General features: G+C 42.1%; 1 protein-coding gene across 4 annotated transcripts; it reads right to left on the bottom strand.

Annotated features, from left to right (window-relative positions):
- Positions 1-563: 563 nt before the first annotated feature.
- On the bottom strand, positions 564-17,846 carry lpin1b (lipin 1b). Of its 4 annotated transcripts, none has more exons than XM_071479016.1 (21): positions 17,623-17,846; positions 17,110-17,237; positions 10,403-10,606; positions 10,219-10,314; positions 8,159-8,448; positions 6,804-6,917; positions 6,579-6,702; positions 6,094-6,445; positions 5,662-5,755; positions 5,338-5,522; positions 5,140-5,233; positions 4,967-5,036; positions 4,165-4,257; positions 3,936-3,997; positions 3,665-3,803; positions 3,405-3,553; positions 3,221-3,307; positions 2,899-3,051; positions 2,610-2,724; positions 2,312-2,415; positions 564-2,194 (listed from the first exon to the last, which is right to left on the bottom strand). In XM_071479016.1, exons 3-21 carry the CDS (start codon positions 10,592-10,594, stop codon positions 2,020-2,022), a joined length of 2,688 nt encoding a protein of 895 aa, XP_071335117.1. In that variant the 5' UTR covers positions 10,595-10,606; positions 17,110-17,237; positions 17,623-17,846; the 3' UTR covers positions 564-2,019. The 4 variants fall into 4 exon arrangements, with proteins under 4 accessions (XP_071335117.1, XP_071335115.1, XP_071335114.1 ...); XM_071479014.1 differs by having other exon boundaries at positions 17,105-17,237; positions 17,623-17,755; XM_071479013.1 differs by lacking the exon at positions 17,110-17,237 and having other exon boundaries at positions 17,623-17,838.
- Between the last annotated feature and the right edge of the window lie 1,116 nt (positions 17,847-18,962).

The following is an 18,962-nucleotide window of genomic DNA, read 5'->3' as shown; positions in this document are numbered from 1 at the left end:
CAGAAACTCCTCCCGCACATCGTGATGTGCAGCCCCTCTGCCCTGTAGTAACCCCTGAACTGTTGCGCCCGATAAGTTCTGGAGCAAAGTGAGCCGAGTTTAGCTGCCTGCGGAGAAGTGCGTTAACGTTGTAAATGTATTGCAAACCATTCAGTATTTATTTCTTTGCCCTCAGCACTCTTGTACAATTGTTTGTGTTTCTCCTCTATATATAGCCTGCATCTCCACACCAAATTAATTGCCAATGGTTTCAGGAACTTCTCATGAATAAAAAAAAATCATGAGCATGACTTTTTGAGCATGAGATGGAGGCTGGAAAGATGAGGCCTGCTCAGGTAAACCTGCACCCCCTGCTCCAACTGCACCTGCAGCCTCAAGCAACCTCCTCCATCAGCCTGCATCAAGCGGCTGTTGGTCTCAGTGAAGAGTCTGATGACGGAGGACAGACAAGTAAAGAGATTCAAGGTGGTTGTAGATTTTACTGGAGCTCAGAAGTGGAGACAGAAGTGGAGGAGCCATTTTTGTTCCACTGTGGGTCACAGTGGGTATTAACACACACTCACTGCCGTACCAAGGTATTTTTATTGAGTTTGATTACACCAGTTTAACAGTGAGCTGGTCAACAGAGGCCATGGAGGGAGTGACTGAGCAAATTATTGATCATGTTCACAGTTAAGGCAAAAATAAAACACTTTCAGGCGATTTTAGCTCTTTCATGGAAAGAATAACAATGTTAAAGCATTATATACACACCCTCTCATAAACTACAGGCCCACTCACCGACCGTGATGTTATGATAATATTCAGGTGTTTTAGTTACACAACAAAGTCAATCATACAAGTCACATGATAGCAGCCCACATTAATGACCTCACATTGTCTGTGGTAATGTGAGAAAAACAAAAATGTCTGTAAGTTAGAAAAAAGGTCAGACATTCATTTTAATACTCTCTAAGATGGGGCGAGTCCGACGAGGATTTTCAGAGTAGAGTTTCGCTTTGAGTGATATTCCACAAGAAATGGCAGTAACAAAGTGTCATCTGAGAGAGTGGAACACACATCAGTCACATAATGTGTTTCTGTATAGACTTTAAATAAATTAAAAGAGGTTTCACGGAGGCCATCACAGAAATGACATCCTGATCAAAACACATACGCACTGTGACTTGCATAGAAAAACAAAATGATTCAGCAAATCCTCTCATGGATACAGATACTTTTGTTTCTTAGAGAAAAGTGATGGTTATGAAGATTAGAAAGGTTGTGCTTTTCTTTCTTTTTTTCTTTTCTTCAGTCTCTGAGTAAATATTCATTTAAACAGTCTTTGTAATGACCCTTATGTTACCTAATAAAGCTACATAGATGCTCATTCATTCATTGTGCTCTGTAACACATTTTACTTAATGTACTAAATCATCAATACTGAGTTGACTGATCTCTTTCAAACATAATAACACATATACTGCTATAAAGTAAAACTAGCATGTATGTACTTATTTACCGATTGACGATCTATAACAGTCTTAACAGAAAAAAAGTTCAGAGTAAGAAAATAAATTCTACATTTGGCACAAGTTTAAGTAACTTGCTTTCTGAAGTATGCACAGTATGGTTGTGTTCTCCTATGAAGCGCTCATAAACAGATGCCATAGACAGTCTGTTAAATATGGTATGAAGTTGTGTGCATAAATAAAAAGTCCAGCTGCTGGAATAATGTCAACACTCGCTCCAAAATAATACATATGCTAAGCTGCCTGAATAAATTACTATCATTTCTCATATACATACATTTAGTCAGATGACCACCAAGGCCATCCTCTGATAAAAGTGCGCTTACATCCATGTTGTGCGTTAAAAGACTATTCACAGCAGATTGGCCTACTATGTTGACTCTCTACTATGCACTAAAAAAGTGCTCCATCTATTACAAATATCTACAAATTCATATCACACACACATGTAACCACCACTGTCCAAATCACTGCTACATCTCAGAGTCTCTCAGCCAGCCGCAGTCAGTCAGCTGCTGGGGCTGGGAGTCTGTGGAGGTGTAGTTCCCTGGTGGTCCACCTGGGGGAGCTGCTCCCTCCAGTATGTGAAGTGGCTGAATGTGTCGGAGCAGGGGAAGTCTGAAGAGGAGGCCCGCATCTTCAGGGGGAACACGTGGTCCACCACCTCACCCAGACGTGCGTAGCTGGGGAGAGGAGAGGAGGACATGACAATCAGACACATTAAATGAGCAATTATTAGTAGACCATATTAGTAGATTTTAGTAGATTAATGGATGATGTAACGTGGATGAGGGACTTACGATGAGATGTTGGTCTTGGCATGCTCCTGCACCAGCTCGCCTTTGGGGTTAACTGTAAAAATCCTGTTCAGAGGCACTCCCACTTCTTTATAGGAGTATACATCCTACAAATATAAAAAGATAATATACATCTAATCTTAACTTTGCTTAAATTACCTTCACTTATGCAACAACCTGCATAAATGACTTTGATATTCAATCAAAAAACTCCAAATTCTATACTGAGAACCGGCAATCAACAAATTCAAAAGCTATCACTGATATTGTTTACAAGATGTGCAGATTTGTGTGTGTGTACCGTTGGTCTGTTGCCAAACGCTGCGTAGAAAGGCTGTGTGTTGGGGTAGAAGAGGTTTTTGATATCAGTGAGACACTCCACCTTGAACTTCTCTGGTTTCTTCTCAATCACCTCCCTGTCAGACACACACACACACACACACACACACACACACACGTACACACACACCACAAGGATATAACAGTAATCAACAATCAGCACAGCACAACAACGCTCAACTCTCAGATAGCTGTGAGAAGTTAATTTAAAGAATTTAAGGAACGTGTGTGTGTTTGTGTGGATGAGAGACCTGTGCAGAGCTGAGAAGAGGCTGCTGGGGCTCAGAAGGACGGGGCCCATTGGAAGCATGGTGCCTCTCTCATTGACCCAGTGGAGGTATCCTCTGGTCATGTCAGCCATGCCGATGGCTCGAGCTGAGCAGTACAGGAACTTGTAGCCATTTCTGTTGGAGAGAGAGACAGAAAGTGATATTAGACACACATAAATAATTTCAATGCTGTATTCTGTAAAATATGTATACAACCTTGTAGCAATTTGTGCCTGTATGCTTTGCCTAAAAAACATTTCTAGCTGTGATAAAAACAGACGCGTGTTGATGAGTTAGTGCTTACTGGCTGACTTTGTGGTAAAGGTGTGCAATGCCCTGGTGGGTCCAGTCTTTCCCCAGCGTGGGTAGGATATGTCCCAATGTGTCCGACCTGCAGACAGACACACAAGTGATATTTGAAGACGTGAGTGACCAAGTTCAGCCATGTTGTAAAGGCAAAAATAAATGTGTCCACTTGCATCACTCACCTGGTGATGGTTCCATCTATGTCTGAGATAATTATCTTGTCGTCCCAATTCCAGAGGTAGATGGTTCCCTGACAGCGACAAGTTCCCTGGTACTGAGTGGTCACACTGAACACGACATCGTTAGGACCATCCTGCAGCTGGAGGGACATCTGTGTGTGTGTGTGTGTGAGAGAGAGAGAGACAAATGACATATGAAAGTAAGAACTTGTAATAAATATCAAATATCAAAGTCTGCAGTGAGTTCAAACCAAACTCCTCACCAGCTGCTCTGATGTGAGTCGTAGTGTTTTCTTATAAGAAACGCCTCCTGATGCAAGCCCGGGCTCTGATTGGCTGGTGGGAGAGCTCTGGTTGGCTGCTCTGTGGTCTTCATCACTTGAGGACGATTCTTCTTTGTGCCTGTTTTCAGACAGATTAACAGCAAGTTTGAGGATGATATTTATAGGAAAGTTAATCAGTTTAGAAACATCTAAATGTTCAGTCCTTGGCTACAATATGTTTTTTATCCAGGAATGATTTTAGGTTTCTTACCTGCTTGTCATTTTCCCAGGTTGCTCAGCCGAGCCACAGGCACCACATTCAGAGACTGAATCCTGCAAGAGAAGAAACAGTATTAATCTGAAATTAACAAATGACATGTAAAATAGTAATAATCCCAGTGTCAGCTTGAGCTGCAATAGTAACAGTGACTTGTGACTTTACCTGTTTACAAGCAAGAAAAGAGCAACTTTTACTTTATCAACAGAAATGTAGAAATTACCGATTTGGCGCTGCTGTTTCTGCCTCTCCAGGAGAACCACCACCTCCCTCCTTTCTTGGGCATTTTCTCCTTCATGATGTTTTCCACTGCAGCCTGGAGCAGAGCACACACAACCCCAAACAACCACAACACAACACCATAAAAACACACTTAAAAAAACTGAAACCAGACCATAAATCAACAAACAATAACACAGAAATAACAATGTGTCTGTGACTGGAAATGGGGGAAAATAAAGTGGCGGAGTGAGTGAAAGCACGTGTGTGTGTGGGTGTGTGGGTCGGTGGTAACTGACATGGGCAAGAGAGTGAGGAAGGTAGGGAAAGTAAATGAGATGAGAAAAAAAGTGAGTGCTGTTTCCGACATACAGAGCTGTAGCCCAGCACACCAGTCAGACAACAAAGAAGGAACTCCAAAGCTGAGTGAATATAAGAGAGGCAAGAGGACTAAGTAATGGATGAATGGATGTAGTGACGGATGTAGAGAAGGAGGGAGTGGTAAAATAAGAGGGAGGGAGAACAGAGGGGAAGACAAAGTTTAACCTGAGTGCCCAAACAGAACAGATTCAGAGGATGTTTGTCTGCCTGAGGTTGTAATAACAGGAGATTTAAGATGTGGGGTTTCAAATTACAGATTGCACGCTAGATATTAGGCAGCATGATGAATAGATGAGTAGAGGTGTGTATATAGAGATATAGTGATACAGGATGCAGTATCAGTTTCAGGGAATGGTATTCAGGTAATACGACCAAACCAATGGCCTGAGTCATTGGTGTCTGTGCTGTGTGTATAAATGTCTTACCTTTGGCAGAGGTTTCTGAAAGGCTTGCATAGCCAGCATAAGTGGAGCCGCAGTGCTCCAATTATAGTACCTGAGGGAGACAACAAAATATATTTATATCAATTCCATAAACGCTGTAAAAAAAACAAACAAAAAAAAACTTTTCCACAGTCGAGTGAGTGGGGATGTCTTACTTCGAGCCAATTTTTACAACTAAGTTGGGGTCATCGATGATGGAGGGATTTTCTGAGAACTGCTGGTAGGAGATGATCTTCTCATGAAACTGCTCTGTAAAGACACACACACACACACACACTTCCTGTTCATTGTCCCTTTGCAACAGCTGACACCGCAGTGTGTGACATCTAGCTGTGTCAGTGTGAGAGTATTACCTTTAGTGATCTCCCTGTTGTCAGTGAGTCCCCCACACAGAGAGATGGTGATCGACGGGAAGTCAGACATGGTGTCACAGTAGCTGTCCACTCCGCTGTCTCCTCCAGAGCTGACCGACTGTGGGGACAGGCTGGTGCTGTGGAGGCCCGGGTCTGAGATGCTCCTCACCGTCGCGCCGCCATCGCTACAGAGGAGAGGAGGCGTCTTTATCAGATTAGGCCAGAGACTCTCAAATAAGTTTGCACAGCTCTGCGTTATTATTTTGTTAGAACTTTCATCACACAACCAGTTACGATTCTGTGTGTATGCGTGTGTCCATGTACCTCTTAGGGAAATAAAGCGCTGCCACTTCGGGCTCGAGATCTGTGATGTCATCCAGGTAAATTCCATCAGAACCAAGATGGCGGCTCCTCTTGTCTGCAACAGAGAAAAGACTCAGTTGAAATCATATCTCGGCTTTTTGCTTTCTCAGAATTTGCTTTTCTGTTTGATTTACAATGTACAGGACTTTAAAAAACTAATGTATTCACACCAAAGCGCCACAAATATACAAACCTAAGCACCACACAGGGTTGGGGTGATGACGACTAACTGTTATTATACTGAGAAAGACTTTCCAAATGTATTTTTTTTGGTGATTTTAATACTACAGTTCAAATGGCATTGAGCTGTGATAACGACAGCCGACAGCTTCAAACCTCTGCAAATTAAGTGACAGATAATGTGTTTTATTGTGTTATTGGTCAAAAAGTTACCTTTTCTCTTGGATGGAGAGTCAGTCTTGCCAAGCGGACGCGGCATTGTCTCCTCCATGTCAGCCATCATACGAGCCGCCATGCTTCCCGCTGTTGTGACCTGCGTCTCTGAGGTGACTGGCTGGGACTCCATCCTCATGGATTCTGACTCCATCCCAACTGTGACGACCGTTTCTCCCGTGACTCCAGTCTCCTCTGACATCAGCAGTCTGAGCGCTGATATTTCAGAACAGGGTCCACACTGTTCTGAAGACGTCTCATGAGAAATCACACGGAAATGTGTGCTCTCAGACACGGGGATGGACACAGGGCACACGGGAGCAGGGTCAGATTTCACCGGGAGGAAGGACGGCTGGAGAAACAGAAAGAGATGATGATGGTAAGATACACTGCAGCACAGACTAACTTTAACAAACCAAAGCTACTATAAATATATAGACAGTTGTTCTCTGTGTGGATGTGTGCATAGTGGACGCTTTGGTTACCGTGGCAGCCTGTGGCAGCTCTCCCCACGCCCAGTGCATGGTCGGATTCTGGTTGTCTGTGTCTGACGGCTTGGTCATTAGTTCAGAGTCACTCTTGGGAGAGGTGGGACGAGAATGTCCAGGGCTGAGAGAGGAAGAGATGACAAACAACATTTATAGATCTGTTTATTTTATGTTTATTATAGCATGTAGGTGTGTGTATCTTTATTTGGGTGAGCTGGGCACCTCTGGATGGGACTCCACTCTCCATCTGAACGGGTGTAGATGCCAGCCTGTTTGTATGAACCACTAGTTGAACCAACTGTTGTCTCTTCTCTTAAGACATCCCGAGATGAAGACCTGAAACACACACACACCCAAAAAACACACCATGTATATATCTATAGATCTGCAATTTTCATAATGTAGTTCATCTTTTATTTTGCATTGGGCTGCAATGGACCTTTCACTTTTCACCTATTTACCAAAACAACTTGAAAGTTGTTTTGAAAGACCCACAGTGATCACGCCTGAACTTGTTCCACCCTGTCTGCAATTCAGAGTGCTCTACTGAGACTGCAGTAGACTTTACTAGTGATATTTTAGACAACTGAAAAAAGTCAGTTAACTGTTAAAATAAAAAAAATATATCACCACCAAAGAACATACTCTCATTAAGTCTTAAACCCAAAGTATATAGCTAATAAAGGTTTATTGTTTTAAGGTTTTTTCCTTTAGTAACAAAGCAAATACACTTTGTTTACACTACATGTACAACCATCTTGTGTATCATGAGCCAATAACTGTATTAACTGTACATGAATGAAAAAAACATCCTGGTGTTGCTTTACAGTGGTGTAAAGTGGAGATGAGCCAGAATCTAGATGTAATGAATCCCACACACGTGCAGACATGAAAATAAATCTGTCAACGGACGTATATTTACAACTGCTGTTGGATGCATTCATGTTGACTACTTTAACGCCAACAACATACAGTAGGACTCCTATAGCTGCCTGACCCTGACCTACATACTGCACATGCTGACCTGTTTGGGATCCAATACTCCGCTGCTCACCAGTTACACTGTGGCAGCCACATATGCACATGTGTTTAAAGAGAAGTAAACATCCACTCATTCACAAAACCACACACACAGTGAAGATACTTCCTCTTTTCACATGTAAAGCTTTGTTTTTCATATCCAGTAAAAATCGCAGGGCTGATGGAGGGTTTTCCATATGGTCTGGAGTGTCTTATCAGTGTGTGTGTGCCAGCACCACAGCTGGAGGTCTCCCCGCTTCAGATGCTGGTCTGTTTATTCTCGCCTGACAGACTCCAGTTCCATTACGGCTGCTGTAAAAGCTCATTTCAGTGATGTATTGTACTGTTTATCTCAACGACTCGCTCTCCAGGCTTTCCCCCCTCCCTTACTCAGTCACGTGTATCGCTTTGCTTTGCTAACTCCTCACATGTATTCAATTGCTTTTCCACTATTTCCACGTAGATATTTCATTATTTAACATCCTTTCTTTTCACTTTTCCTATTCCTCCTTTCAACCCACTCCCTCTCTCCTCTCTCTCTCTCTACAGTTTCTCACCTGTTGCTGCTCTCCATCTCCGTCCCTTCATCGGAACTGATGTCTATGGTGAACATGTCCTCGTCTTCGGAGTAGTCCCCGCTTTCCTCCCTCCTCATGCTGTCCGCCCGGGCCTTCCTCCTCCTCTTCCTCCTCTTCTTCATCATTCCGCTGCCAGTCTCTCCGTTGCTCCCCGCGGAGCCCAGGGTCTGTACGGGTGGCCCAGAGCTTTTGCCCATCAGGGAAGAGCTCATCAGAGTGGCCCCGTCTGACAGAATCGGAGAGGTGGCAAGATAGGAGGGAACCACTTCCTGTTAAGACGAGAAACAGAAATGAAACAATGAGTGATTTCTTTGAAATGCATACAGTGTAATTTGACCTGTGTAATTTCTAATAAATCAGCTGCTTTACTGTAATATATAAATTCTGAAGTATTTTTCTGAAATTAAATGTGCTGTTGTATGCCGTTTGTTATTTTGAACACATCCATTGATATTACCTTCAGCATTATCATCAAACACTGACACACACACACACACACACACACACTCTCTGGTTTGCATTCTGCCATTTTTTGCAAATAAGTTAAAACTAGATTTCAAATTATGGAACAACTCCCACTGAAACATGACTCCCCGCTTAGTGTTGCACTATTGCAGTCTGAGGCACATGTGCACGATCACTGCCAAATTGTTTGCAGGAAATCTCTCTGCTTAGAACGAGTTTGCCAGCAAAGAGAAAACAGCCAATCCACAACAGCTCCTCACAATCCTTTTCTCTGTGAAAGGACGCACTTTTTTTTATACTCCCTCCTTCTAGGAAAGGAGGAGGCTTTCCAGGAGAGTCTCCTGCTGTCAAAGCAGGGGAGTATAAACATGTGTGTGCAGACATATGAAAAGAGAGAGAGAAAAAGAGAGAGCTGGGGGAGGAAAAAAAGACGTATATCCAAATGATTTGTGGTCTGACAATACTCCCTCACGTTTTGCTTCCCTGTGCCAAGAAAAAGGGTTCAGACACAGGCCTCCGCCCCCCCCTTTCTCTTCCAGCCATCAGAATCTGACACCACTCTGGGGAAAATAAATCACCCATTTCCCTTGTTGGAGCCAGCTCCCAGCCACAGTAGTTCACTGCGTGTTTATGTCTTTAAGCTGCACACATCCTCGTGTACATACAATGGCAAAAAAAAAAAAACATTTTATTGTGGCAGTGAGTGCAACATGGTGCTTTACATCTGCAACCGAAAATCTTGGACAACCAAATGAAAACACTGAAAATGCCAGGTTTCCAAGAAGTGTTTAAAAAAGGCGGCCTGTTTTCCACGAATTTTAAACTGAGTTTTGAATGGTTTTCACAGGCTTCATTGACACAAAAACTGGAAGTAAAAATACAAAGAACGGAGGATTTCTGACCTTATCTATTTAACTTGTCAACCTTTAACCATTTCTCTAATGGGTAAGCATAAGGCATAAGCTCTACTTAAATTTTCTGTGAGCATATTCCTTTGCCAGGTTCCTCCACTCCTGGTATATCCTCAATCTTAAGGCCGCGGTGCTTAATATAGTTCAGAAAGCCTGGGTTAGTAAGTGCTGCGTTCAGGACTTTCACTTGCTAATGAACAGAGGATTGCTGTTCAGCCAGAAAGGAAAGGAAGAAATTCCTGGCTGCTGTGCCAACTCTGCACACAGCGTGACCTTATTCAAACTACTTTAACTGTGTCAGAAGAAAGATAGTTTGGATAATGATTCTTGGTTGTACACAAGGGTGTGTCTTGGTTTCAGGACCTCAGGGGGTTGGAGAATGATGTGTGTTTTCATTTGAACCTTGTTTTTATTTGAATCAACGTGTGCCACTGACATGTTGTAATATTTGAATTATGATGGATATAACAGTCTGAACCATTTTCCAAAGCACTTCACTACTCGGTCAGTTTTTCATCTGTTGCCTATGACAGTGATTCCATTTCAAAATAAGATGATTTGGCCAGCTCTGATCTAATGATGGCTATGCACAGAACAAAATATCTTAACCTGCAGACACCGTTACAGCTACTGCTACCTAAGGAAAAGTCATGTTCTTTGTACCTGATCATTTTCTGTTTCTTGCACAAAGAATGCCTCTCCATTGTCCCCAAGCTTCATATGTAGATCCACTGGTTCTCCATTGATCTCCATGTCCACCTAGAGGACAGAGAAGAGGAGCAGAGAGGAGTTTGAAAGCTGAACAAACTAGAACTTTAAAGATAGATCCCTTGACAGATCTCCTTACCACTTTCTCTCGGGACCGGAGGACGCCCATCTTGCCAAAGCGCACATGGAAGGGCGAGCACTGCAGGGAGCCATCCGGCTGTCTCACTACAATGACATCAATGCAGCCAGAAAGGGTGGCGGGATTGAGGCCTCGGTACAGCTCTTTGACCTGGACAAACACCTGGCCTGCCAACTGGCCTACGTAGTTCATGGTCTGACGGGTCTGATGGAGAAGACGAGAGAGGGACAAGACAGGACAAAAGAAATGACTTATTATTAAAACTGTAATCTACATCCATACCAATAGGTCTAAATTTGCAGCTTAAATCACCCAGTCGTGATCACTAAGCTCCATAACACTGGACATAACCGTGCCTTCAACTCAGTCAACCTTCAATGGAGGACGTGTTTATGATCCGGGACCTGCTGTGCCATTCTTCAGTCTGTCAATCAAACCACTGATGATGCAACTGTCCTTCACTGGAGAGGGGTGAAGTTACTCTAATACTCTGATCTGAAGTGAGTTTCTGAGCAGAAGTATGATTGGCATGGCCGAGAAAAGAGGGCATGATGGCTGGTCCCTGTTCAGTACTCGTGTAAATGTCTCCCAGGTTCATCTGTGACCTACATACTGTAAAAAGAACCTGTTGCTACATTGGCCTTCCTGCCCTTCCTGATAAGTCTGGAAATCCTATCCAACCGTTTTCCATCCAGCTACCCCAGACACCAGAGGTCAAGGGACCAACCACGTCAGACCAGTCTGTACTCGTCTAGCAAAGGTGGTGCTGAACTATGGTGTCATGAGATCAAGAACATCTCTCAACAATGTAAATGTCTTTTGAAGGAAATGCATAGTGTTATGTATATCTGGACTCAGAGTGAGCATTAGCATGTTGATCCTTCGCCTTTGCATGGTTCTCTAACACCTACAGACTTAGTCACTCCATGTTATTCCCATGTTAAACACTGCGCACAGTATTTGTTTCTGGACTGATGATAGTAACACAGAGTAATGTAAGATAACAGTGGTGTGATCACACTTCTGTTTTTTCAACATAGTTCAGTCCCTGAAGCAACGGAAAATTTATTTTCTCAACTACCTTCTTACTGTGATTGACTGGATCCTAAATGAACACACAATCTTCTGCCAAAGTTCACATTGAAGATTTCTGTAATTCTCCTTTTGTGCCACTGATTTTAAGTGGACGTTACTCCACACCCACACTGTCCTGAGGAGGCAAATTAGAAATACTTCAACTTTTCCAAAGCTTTTAATCATGTAAACACATCTCCCTCAGTTGTAACATTTAATCCAGTTGTTCTTTATGTAATTTTTCCACATACACTGGCCCTTGTTTGTTCATTGCCGAACCAAGAAAAGTTAACTGACAAAGGGCTTTCAAGGTAAAAACATTCAAACATACCTCACCTGCCTGAATATGACATGCCAGTATACACAGTTATCACTACACATCATTTGATGTAAGAACATAGATTCAATCCCTAACTTCTCCATTCTAGTTTTCTAATTCCGGTCTCTAACATTTCCCTACTAATTATCTGACAGTTCTACTTTAAAACAAACTACTGCAAAAAAAAAAAAAAAAAAAGCCCATATAAAATATTATGCAGATAGCTAAACAGTTGTACATATTATATTTAGCTCTGAGGATTATTAGCACACAGTAAGGGAAAGAAGGTAAGGGTTTAATTAAATCAAGATTGTCCAGTCAGCCTTATCTTTGCTGGCACCAGAAGCTGACTAGACAATTTAGATTTCTGCGATGCAAACTGCAATGGTCAAATGTGATAAATCCCATTTGTGAGGCTTTCAAAACTCTTGCCTAAAACAAGGAAGGGGGTTGGCCTTCAGTTGGCAGTGGGCCCAAAAAATGATTGCAGCACCAGGAACATAGGCTTGGAACAATGCCAACATACCCCGTGCCCCCTCCCCTTTTTGGGCACATGTGACCAGGAGAAGAGGCCCCTTGCAGAAAACCAAGAGCCCTAATTTTAGAGCAGCAGATGAATCTGAGAAGACACAACCATGTCTGAATCTTGAAATACCTCTTATAGATGACCTTCACTGTATTAAACTATTAACTGCACTTTTCACTGAGGCATTGAGTTACTAAACTTCCAGCCAGCCCAGCTGATTTCCAGAGCAGAAGACTTTTGGTGTGAAACTGTGTTACATGCTGCAGAACGCCTTCATCCAAAAATAGACATGTCTTATGTTGCAGATGAGACAAAAAAAAGAGGAACAATGTCTCAAAACACTGACAGCAATGTTTGACTTCAAAAACGACTTCCAGGTTAAAATCACACCCTTTATTTACAGTCTAACTTAACTGAGCCTGTGAGAAATTTTTTTTTTTTTTTAAATGCCAGTGTTTAATTGTACTATGCTCATTATCTTTATGGATTTACAAGCAGCAGTTGTGAAGATTTCCTTGCAGACTGGAATCTGGCTGGGCCACACAGCAGACAATGTATCGCTAGTATGGACAGAGTCTTTCATCTCCACTTATTTTCAAGTCTTATTAGTCCCATATTACTACAGAGACATAAACCCATATGCCTAACAAAATATATTCAACATGCCACCTAATTATTTAAGATAATAAAAGCCTGAGCCCTGAAGTGGAAGATGTAGGTGATGTTTCACTCAAAAAAAGAAAACTCATACACAAGACAATACATGTGCCTGACAGTAACAACCATTCAGTTCCAGTTTTAAAGGGAAATGAATTTAAAAACCAAATATTTGTAGGTGAATTGCTGACTCATAACATCCTGACAGTAGTAATGGAAAATGTTAGTGATGGATGATAAATGATTAATGACTACAAGGACACAGAATTAACCATAACAGCTGTGAGTCCATTCATCATCCATATCATTAAACAGCTAGGTGCAGTCAAATTGTAAATATAAGCAAACTGTAAATATAAGCTCCTACCTTTTAAAAAGCAGAATGTGCTGACAGCCTTTACCAACACACGGAGACTGGCGTTTCCTCAGCGGCGTAAACCAGCGCAACAAGACATAACAGAAGAGTAATGTACCGGCAGTGGTTATGTCTGAGCTTGTGAAATAACCCTGACTTGCTGTCATCGACTTACAGCGTCAAAAAAACGGACTATTTAAGAGAGGCGACGATCATTTTCTCCCACTGTCTGCCCGTCTCCCCTTTACACTCACTCTCTCTCTCTCTCTCGGGGGCTCATGTCAGTGGCTGACATCACCTGCTGCGCAAACACCGCTGACCAATCAGCGCTGAGCTGATGAGTTACCAAATCCATCGTTTCAGCTCCACAGTGTTTCAGCTGCCACAGTGGCAACAAAATAGCAGCTATTTAACTACCTTGTTGCGGACAATTACCTGTTTTTTTTTAATCAAAGTTGCTTTTAGCGTGTGCCATTATTATTATATTTGGACAGAGCCTCGACATACTACTAAATCTGTACTGTTTTCATAAAGTCGTATTTAAAGTGCCACAATGGATACCTAAAAGTTCACGGAATAAACCGATTATTATGCCAAAAAACTATTAAAAAAAAGACATATGCTTTATGTTTGTCGTATGAAAACTATATACGTGGTGTGAGTTAAATGATACATTTTAGCACAGGCTTTCCACGCTACAGTGTCTGGGTTTAAAGCGCGCAGAGGGAAGTTGTATCCAGCAGGTACTGGCAACACCGCTGTGACGGCGGGAAATGGTTGGGCTGCGTCAGCGTTTGAAGTCACCGAGTCAGTGCGATGCAGTGAGGTGATCTTTCTGGCCAATCACAGCCCTGCCTGGTGGCACATGCGATGTTAGCAGTTGTATCCTGAGACCCAGCAGTGAAACTGTGTCTCAGGAGGATGTGGTTGGCTGGTGGCGTCCTTATGTAGAGGTGAACATTTAATCACTCACTCACACACACACACACACACACACACACACACACACATATACAACCTTATGTAAATTTCTCTGTCTCTCTCTCTCTCTCTGTGTATGGGCATGTTTTTCTCTGGTTGTGTGGTTTCGAAACCGTTGTTGTGAGGACATTTTAGCCAGTCCTCACGACTTCAAAGCCGTCAAAATACTTGGCTTTATGGTGAAGGGTGGATTTAGGTTTAGATTAGGGTAAGACATCTCTTTCTGATAGTTAAAGTTTGGGTAAGGGACTAGAGAAAGCATTATGTCAACAAGTATCCTCACAAGAAGAGTGAGACAAGTGTGTGTGTGTGTGTGTGTGTGTGTGTGTGTGTGTGTGTAAGAATGATGCCAAAATCTTGACAACAAAATCTCCCTCTCTTTATGGAGGACCACCTGGCAACAGTCCAAAAGTTTGAAAGACTACACGTTGCAGCAGACGCACGTGCAGTTCTTCTACAACAAGTGCCAATTCAATGTGTGTGTGCGTGTGGGTGTGTGTGTGTGGGTGCGTGTGTGTGTGTGCACAGGAACTAATTGCTTTTCCAGACTGTGAAACAGTCTTTCTGGGCTAAACCAGTTGAGGAGGAATGCATGTCTCTGTTGTTTCATCACAGTCTACCAACTCAGAGGCTGTGTGTTGTTATATTGTGGGGCTCTTGTGTATCTCTGAAATGTTCAGACTGCTGTGCCAGATTACACTATTGCGAATTAAGCGGGGAAGAAGCAACAAGATAACAGCAAAGGCATTTTCCATTCATGAATTTGAACTTGTTTGCAGGTTGATAAGTTGTCGTACAACAAGCAGTGCGTGTCACCAGGCCACACTGTACAGTGTCGCAGCTGCTGCCTCATCTTGTACTGTTTTGAGTGTGTGTTTTGTGGTTTACCACTGATTATGTTTAGTTTCAGTCACAGTTTTTTGCCTGAGAACATTGTCTCTTTAAACAGCTGACCCTGCAGCAACCAGCAATCTCAGCTGACAATAGGCAGTTTTATGAATGGGAAGATTGTTGGAATAGTTAATGCTTTTACTGCATCATAAGTTATTTAACAAGTACTATCACATGGTTTGCACTTTTTTCCATTAACCTTGTTTAAACTAAGGCTTCTCTTGTGAGATACAGTAGCTATAGGAAGTGTGCTTCAGAAGCTCCCCCCTCATACTGAGCATTTTTTTTTCCCTCATTGCAAATTAAAATATAAACAATGGAGGAAATATTTTGTAAGGAAGGTCCTCTTCTCTCTGTAGCTGAAGTTCAAAACAACGCAAAAATGGAGATGTTAAGTGTGAAATTTACATTGACATATCAACATAAAAACACTTTAAGATTTTCTGCCTGTCAGAAGCCTGATTTCTTTCAGATCAACTAACAATTGTGACATTAAATGCCGTCATGTTGTAAATATACAAAGAGTCCTTTAATAATTAGGCATGACACAAACCATAATATCCACCCAACCTTTAGCCATATTGCTCATCCTTTTTTTTAAGATTGCAGGCAGGCTGCAGCCAATCCGAGCAGGTATTGGGCGAGGACTGGGAACTCCCTGGACCCATTGCCAGTTTATCACAGCATACCATAATAGTGAAGTGCTATACTGGCACTGCTACATATACAGACTGTCCCCACATCAGTCTTATGTCAGTGTCACTGGATTCTCCAAGGATACATGAGCCATACAGCTGCCCTCACTGACAGGTTTCAAGGAACAAGCTGCTTTGCCTGGAAGAGTTTATCTCAACCAAAGTACTCTGGGCACAAACCAGCTCATGATGGCAGTTTAATTTTTAACATGTATGGTCAGTGGTGTGACCAGTATCAGACTACAAAAACAAGTTCACACATGACTGTGTCAATTAACCACACTGCTTCATTTATCAACAGGAAAGAACAAAAGCAATGTTTTCATTTACATGAATTTCCCAGGGCCCAACAATATCTTAAAGTTGACCACTTCTATATGCATTTATGGTTTTTGTAGCTGTGAGCTGACTGCTTTCTTTGCATCAATCACATTGTAATAGAGCAACCATTTGATTACTTATTTGATTACATCTCCCAAAAATAGTAATGTCATTATAATATTTAAGCCTTTTAGAGAGAGTGACCACACTGTCCAACAAGCAGGCAACTCAACTACATTTAACCAACATTTGTCACCAAACCTTTCATGTACTTTAATAAACTTAACAATGCAATGATAGGACCCTGACTGACTTAATCAACTCCTCATAACGTGCTGTCAAAAACAGCATGTACGACTACTAGTCATTCTGTGCAGACGTCATTTGTGCTGACTCAACAACAGCATGTTGCCTTAACAAATTCATTGCATAATCTTTTGACACACTTAGTTGGTATCAAGGCCTCTGATTGGCTCAGGCTATTCTGGCCTGAGAGTCATAAGATCTGACAGAAACATTCGCTGGAACTGCTGAGCTCTGACACAGAGATTAAAAGTAAAAAACTCTTTGTCCTTAATTAGTGAGATTATGAGCGCTAGCGAAACCTCCTTTTGGACATAATAAGAATATTGTTGACTTATAGCTGTAGACGGTGAAACAGGACATTTTATTCTTCAATGACTCAAGATTCAAAATGGGAATAGTTCACAAAGAATTATAAGATTCCAGTATCTTTTAAGGTTTGGTTGCATTCAGGCAGAGACCCTGTTTCATACAACTTGAAATCAACAGCTCATTGATTGTGTGGCCTTTCTATTACAAAATTCTCTAAAATAAAGACTCGCAAATACATGTAGTATAGTAGATATTTCATAGTGTTTACCTCACCTAATGAGACTAATGAGTCTGAGTTGCAAGCTGTCATCTGGCATGATAAATGTGTTGTTTTCATCCAGGGCAGCCCCTTCTGGTTCCCAAGTTTCAGCCGGAGCAGATCGTCTTACAGTGGAGTATTACTGAAACACACACCCCAGGTCTCACATCTCTGTTCTGCGAACCAGTTAAAGGACTTTAATAAGTTGTCTCTAATATTTTATTAATGTGAAGCTTGAATGAAAACAGGGGATAAATACTGAATGACACAAACTTCAGTCTTTAGTCCCGCTCCGTCGCAGCCTGAAGACGGGACACCAACAAACATGTACTTGCATGCATACATGTATCCAGACGCACTGTGTTCTTCCTCATGTCACTGCTGTGAACTTGATGCATATAAAAGCATCTTCACATTTTAACCTTTATATCCACTGATTGAGTTCACCGAGGTGGATTCTCTTTTTACTTCTAAATCATGCTTTTGTTTTTCTTCCACACATGCAGATCATTTAGAAATCACTTTACCCAGCTCCAGGTGGTGTCAGTGGCATACTGTTCAACAGTCTCGTATAACTCTTCATCATCCTCGGCCGATATCATGATTCCATAATGTGTTCGATCCTAGCTGTAGATCTCTGGTCTTTTGCGACGGCTTAGAAGACGTGTATGCATGTAAATCCACAAGTCTGCTGCAGTCTAGAAGTTGTGTCTTCAGTCTCAATGCATGTCAAGTGTCTGACTGCTGTGTGCAAGTGGACAGCGTCTTACTAAATTTACCTGGGCCCCTGGGTAAGAAACCTGAGATGGTCCTGGAGTGGTCATCCTCCACCAGACCCCCTGACTTCTATGGCATTTGAGGAGGGGACATCTGTTAGGATTGTTTGACAGAATGCTAGTTTGAGTGGACTTCCTCAGCCACACACAATCACACACCAGTCAGACGACAAATTACCTTGGCACAGAGCTCCCACTCCTAATGGCTGTCTGACAGGGTTTTCAAAGTGCAAATTTCTCATTAGTTAACACACTGGGTGTGACACCTGTTGTTGCTGTTGACCCCAGACGGACCGCAGTGCCGTCACTGACATTCAGACAGGACCAGAGCACCTGTTGCATGGGGTGAAGTCCAGGTCACACTGGTACCCAGTGTCTCTTCCAGTGACCTCTGTAATTAATATGACACTGTTGTCACTGATGTGTTTTAACTGGTGACCTTTGGTATACATTTGATAGGCCAGCTAATTGCTTGCAACCACGGCATCCATCTCATTCAGTTTTAGACTACATCGCCCTCCAGTGTTCAATAAAGGTAAATACAGCGGACTTAGAGCTGAGGGCTGAGCGTTGCCTTCACTTGCTACATTTGCACTCCGACTTACAAATAGTTAGGTTGACTAATATTGCCAAGCTTCATTTGTCTTTGGTAGTTACTGATAACTAAATATGTATAGAAACAAAATGCTCTCTGTCACGTATTCTATGAAAAACAATGGTATATATTTATCAATCAACAATAAAATTAATTCCAGACTTATGGTTCAGCCAGGTTTGGCTCGCTTTATAGGCTATTTTGTTGTTTGTTTTGTTTTTCAGATCTTTCCACTAGATCCATATCTCAAGTTTTCATTGTGGTCTTTATCAGAGGATGGAGTTTGCTCGGTTGTCATGGCAAATGTCTGGTGCCTTGGATACAGGTTTAGGAATAGTAAAAGTTTTTTCCAGGTTTTTATTTACTGCATGTCTGCGGGTCCACATGCAGCTAAACCTATGAGCTAAACATGACACTGAATACACTGAAAATTGAAACCATTATGTTGGAAGAGTATAGAAGAAACGAAAACTTTTGTAAGATAATCAATAGAATA

Source organism: Trachinotus anak, unplaced genomic scaffold (genome assembly GCF_046630095.1).
Source record: "Trachinotus anak isolate AG129_WGS33_773 ecotype Australia unplaced genomic scaffold, CSIRO_AGI_Tana_v1 ptg000005l, whole genome shotgun sequence".
Taxonomy (NCBI): Eukaryota; Metazoa; Chordata; class Actinopteri; order Carangiformes; family Carangidae; genus Trachinotus; species Trachinotus anak.
Note: the sequence above shows the minus strand (reverse complement) of the source record. Positions and strands in the feature narration are given on the sequence as shown.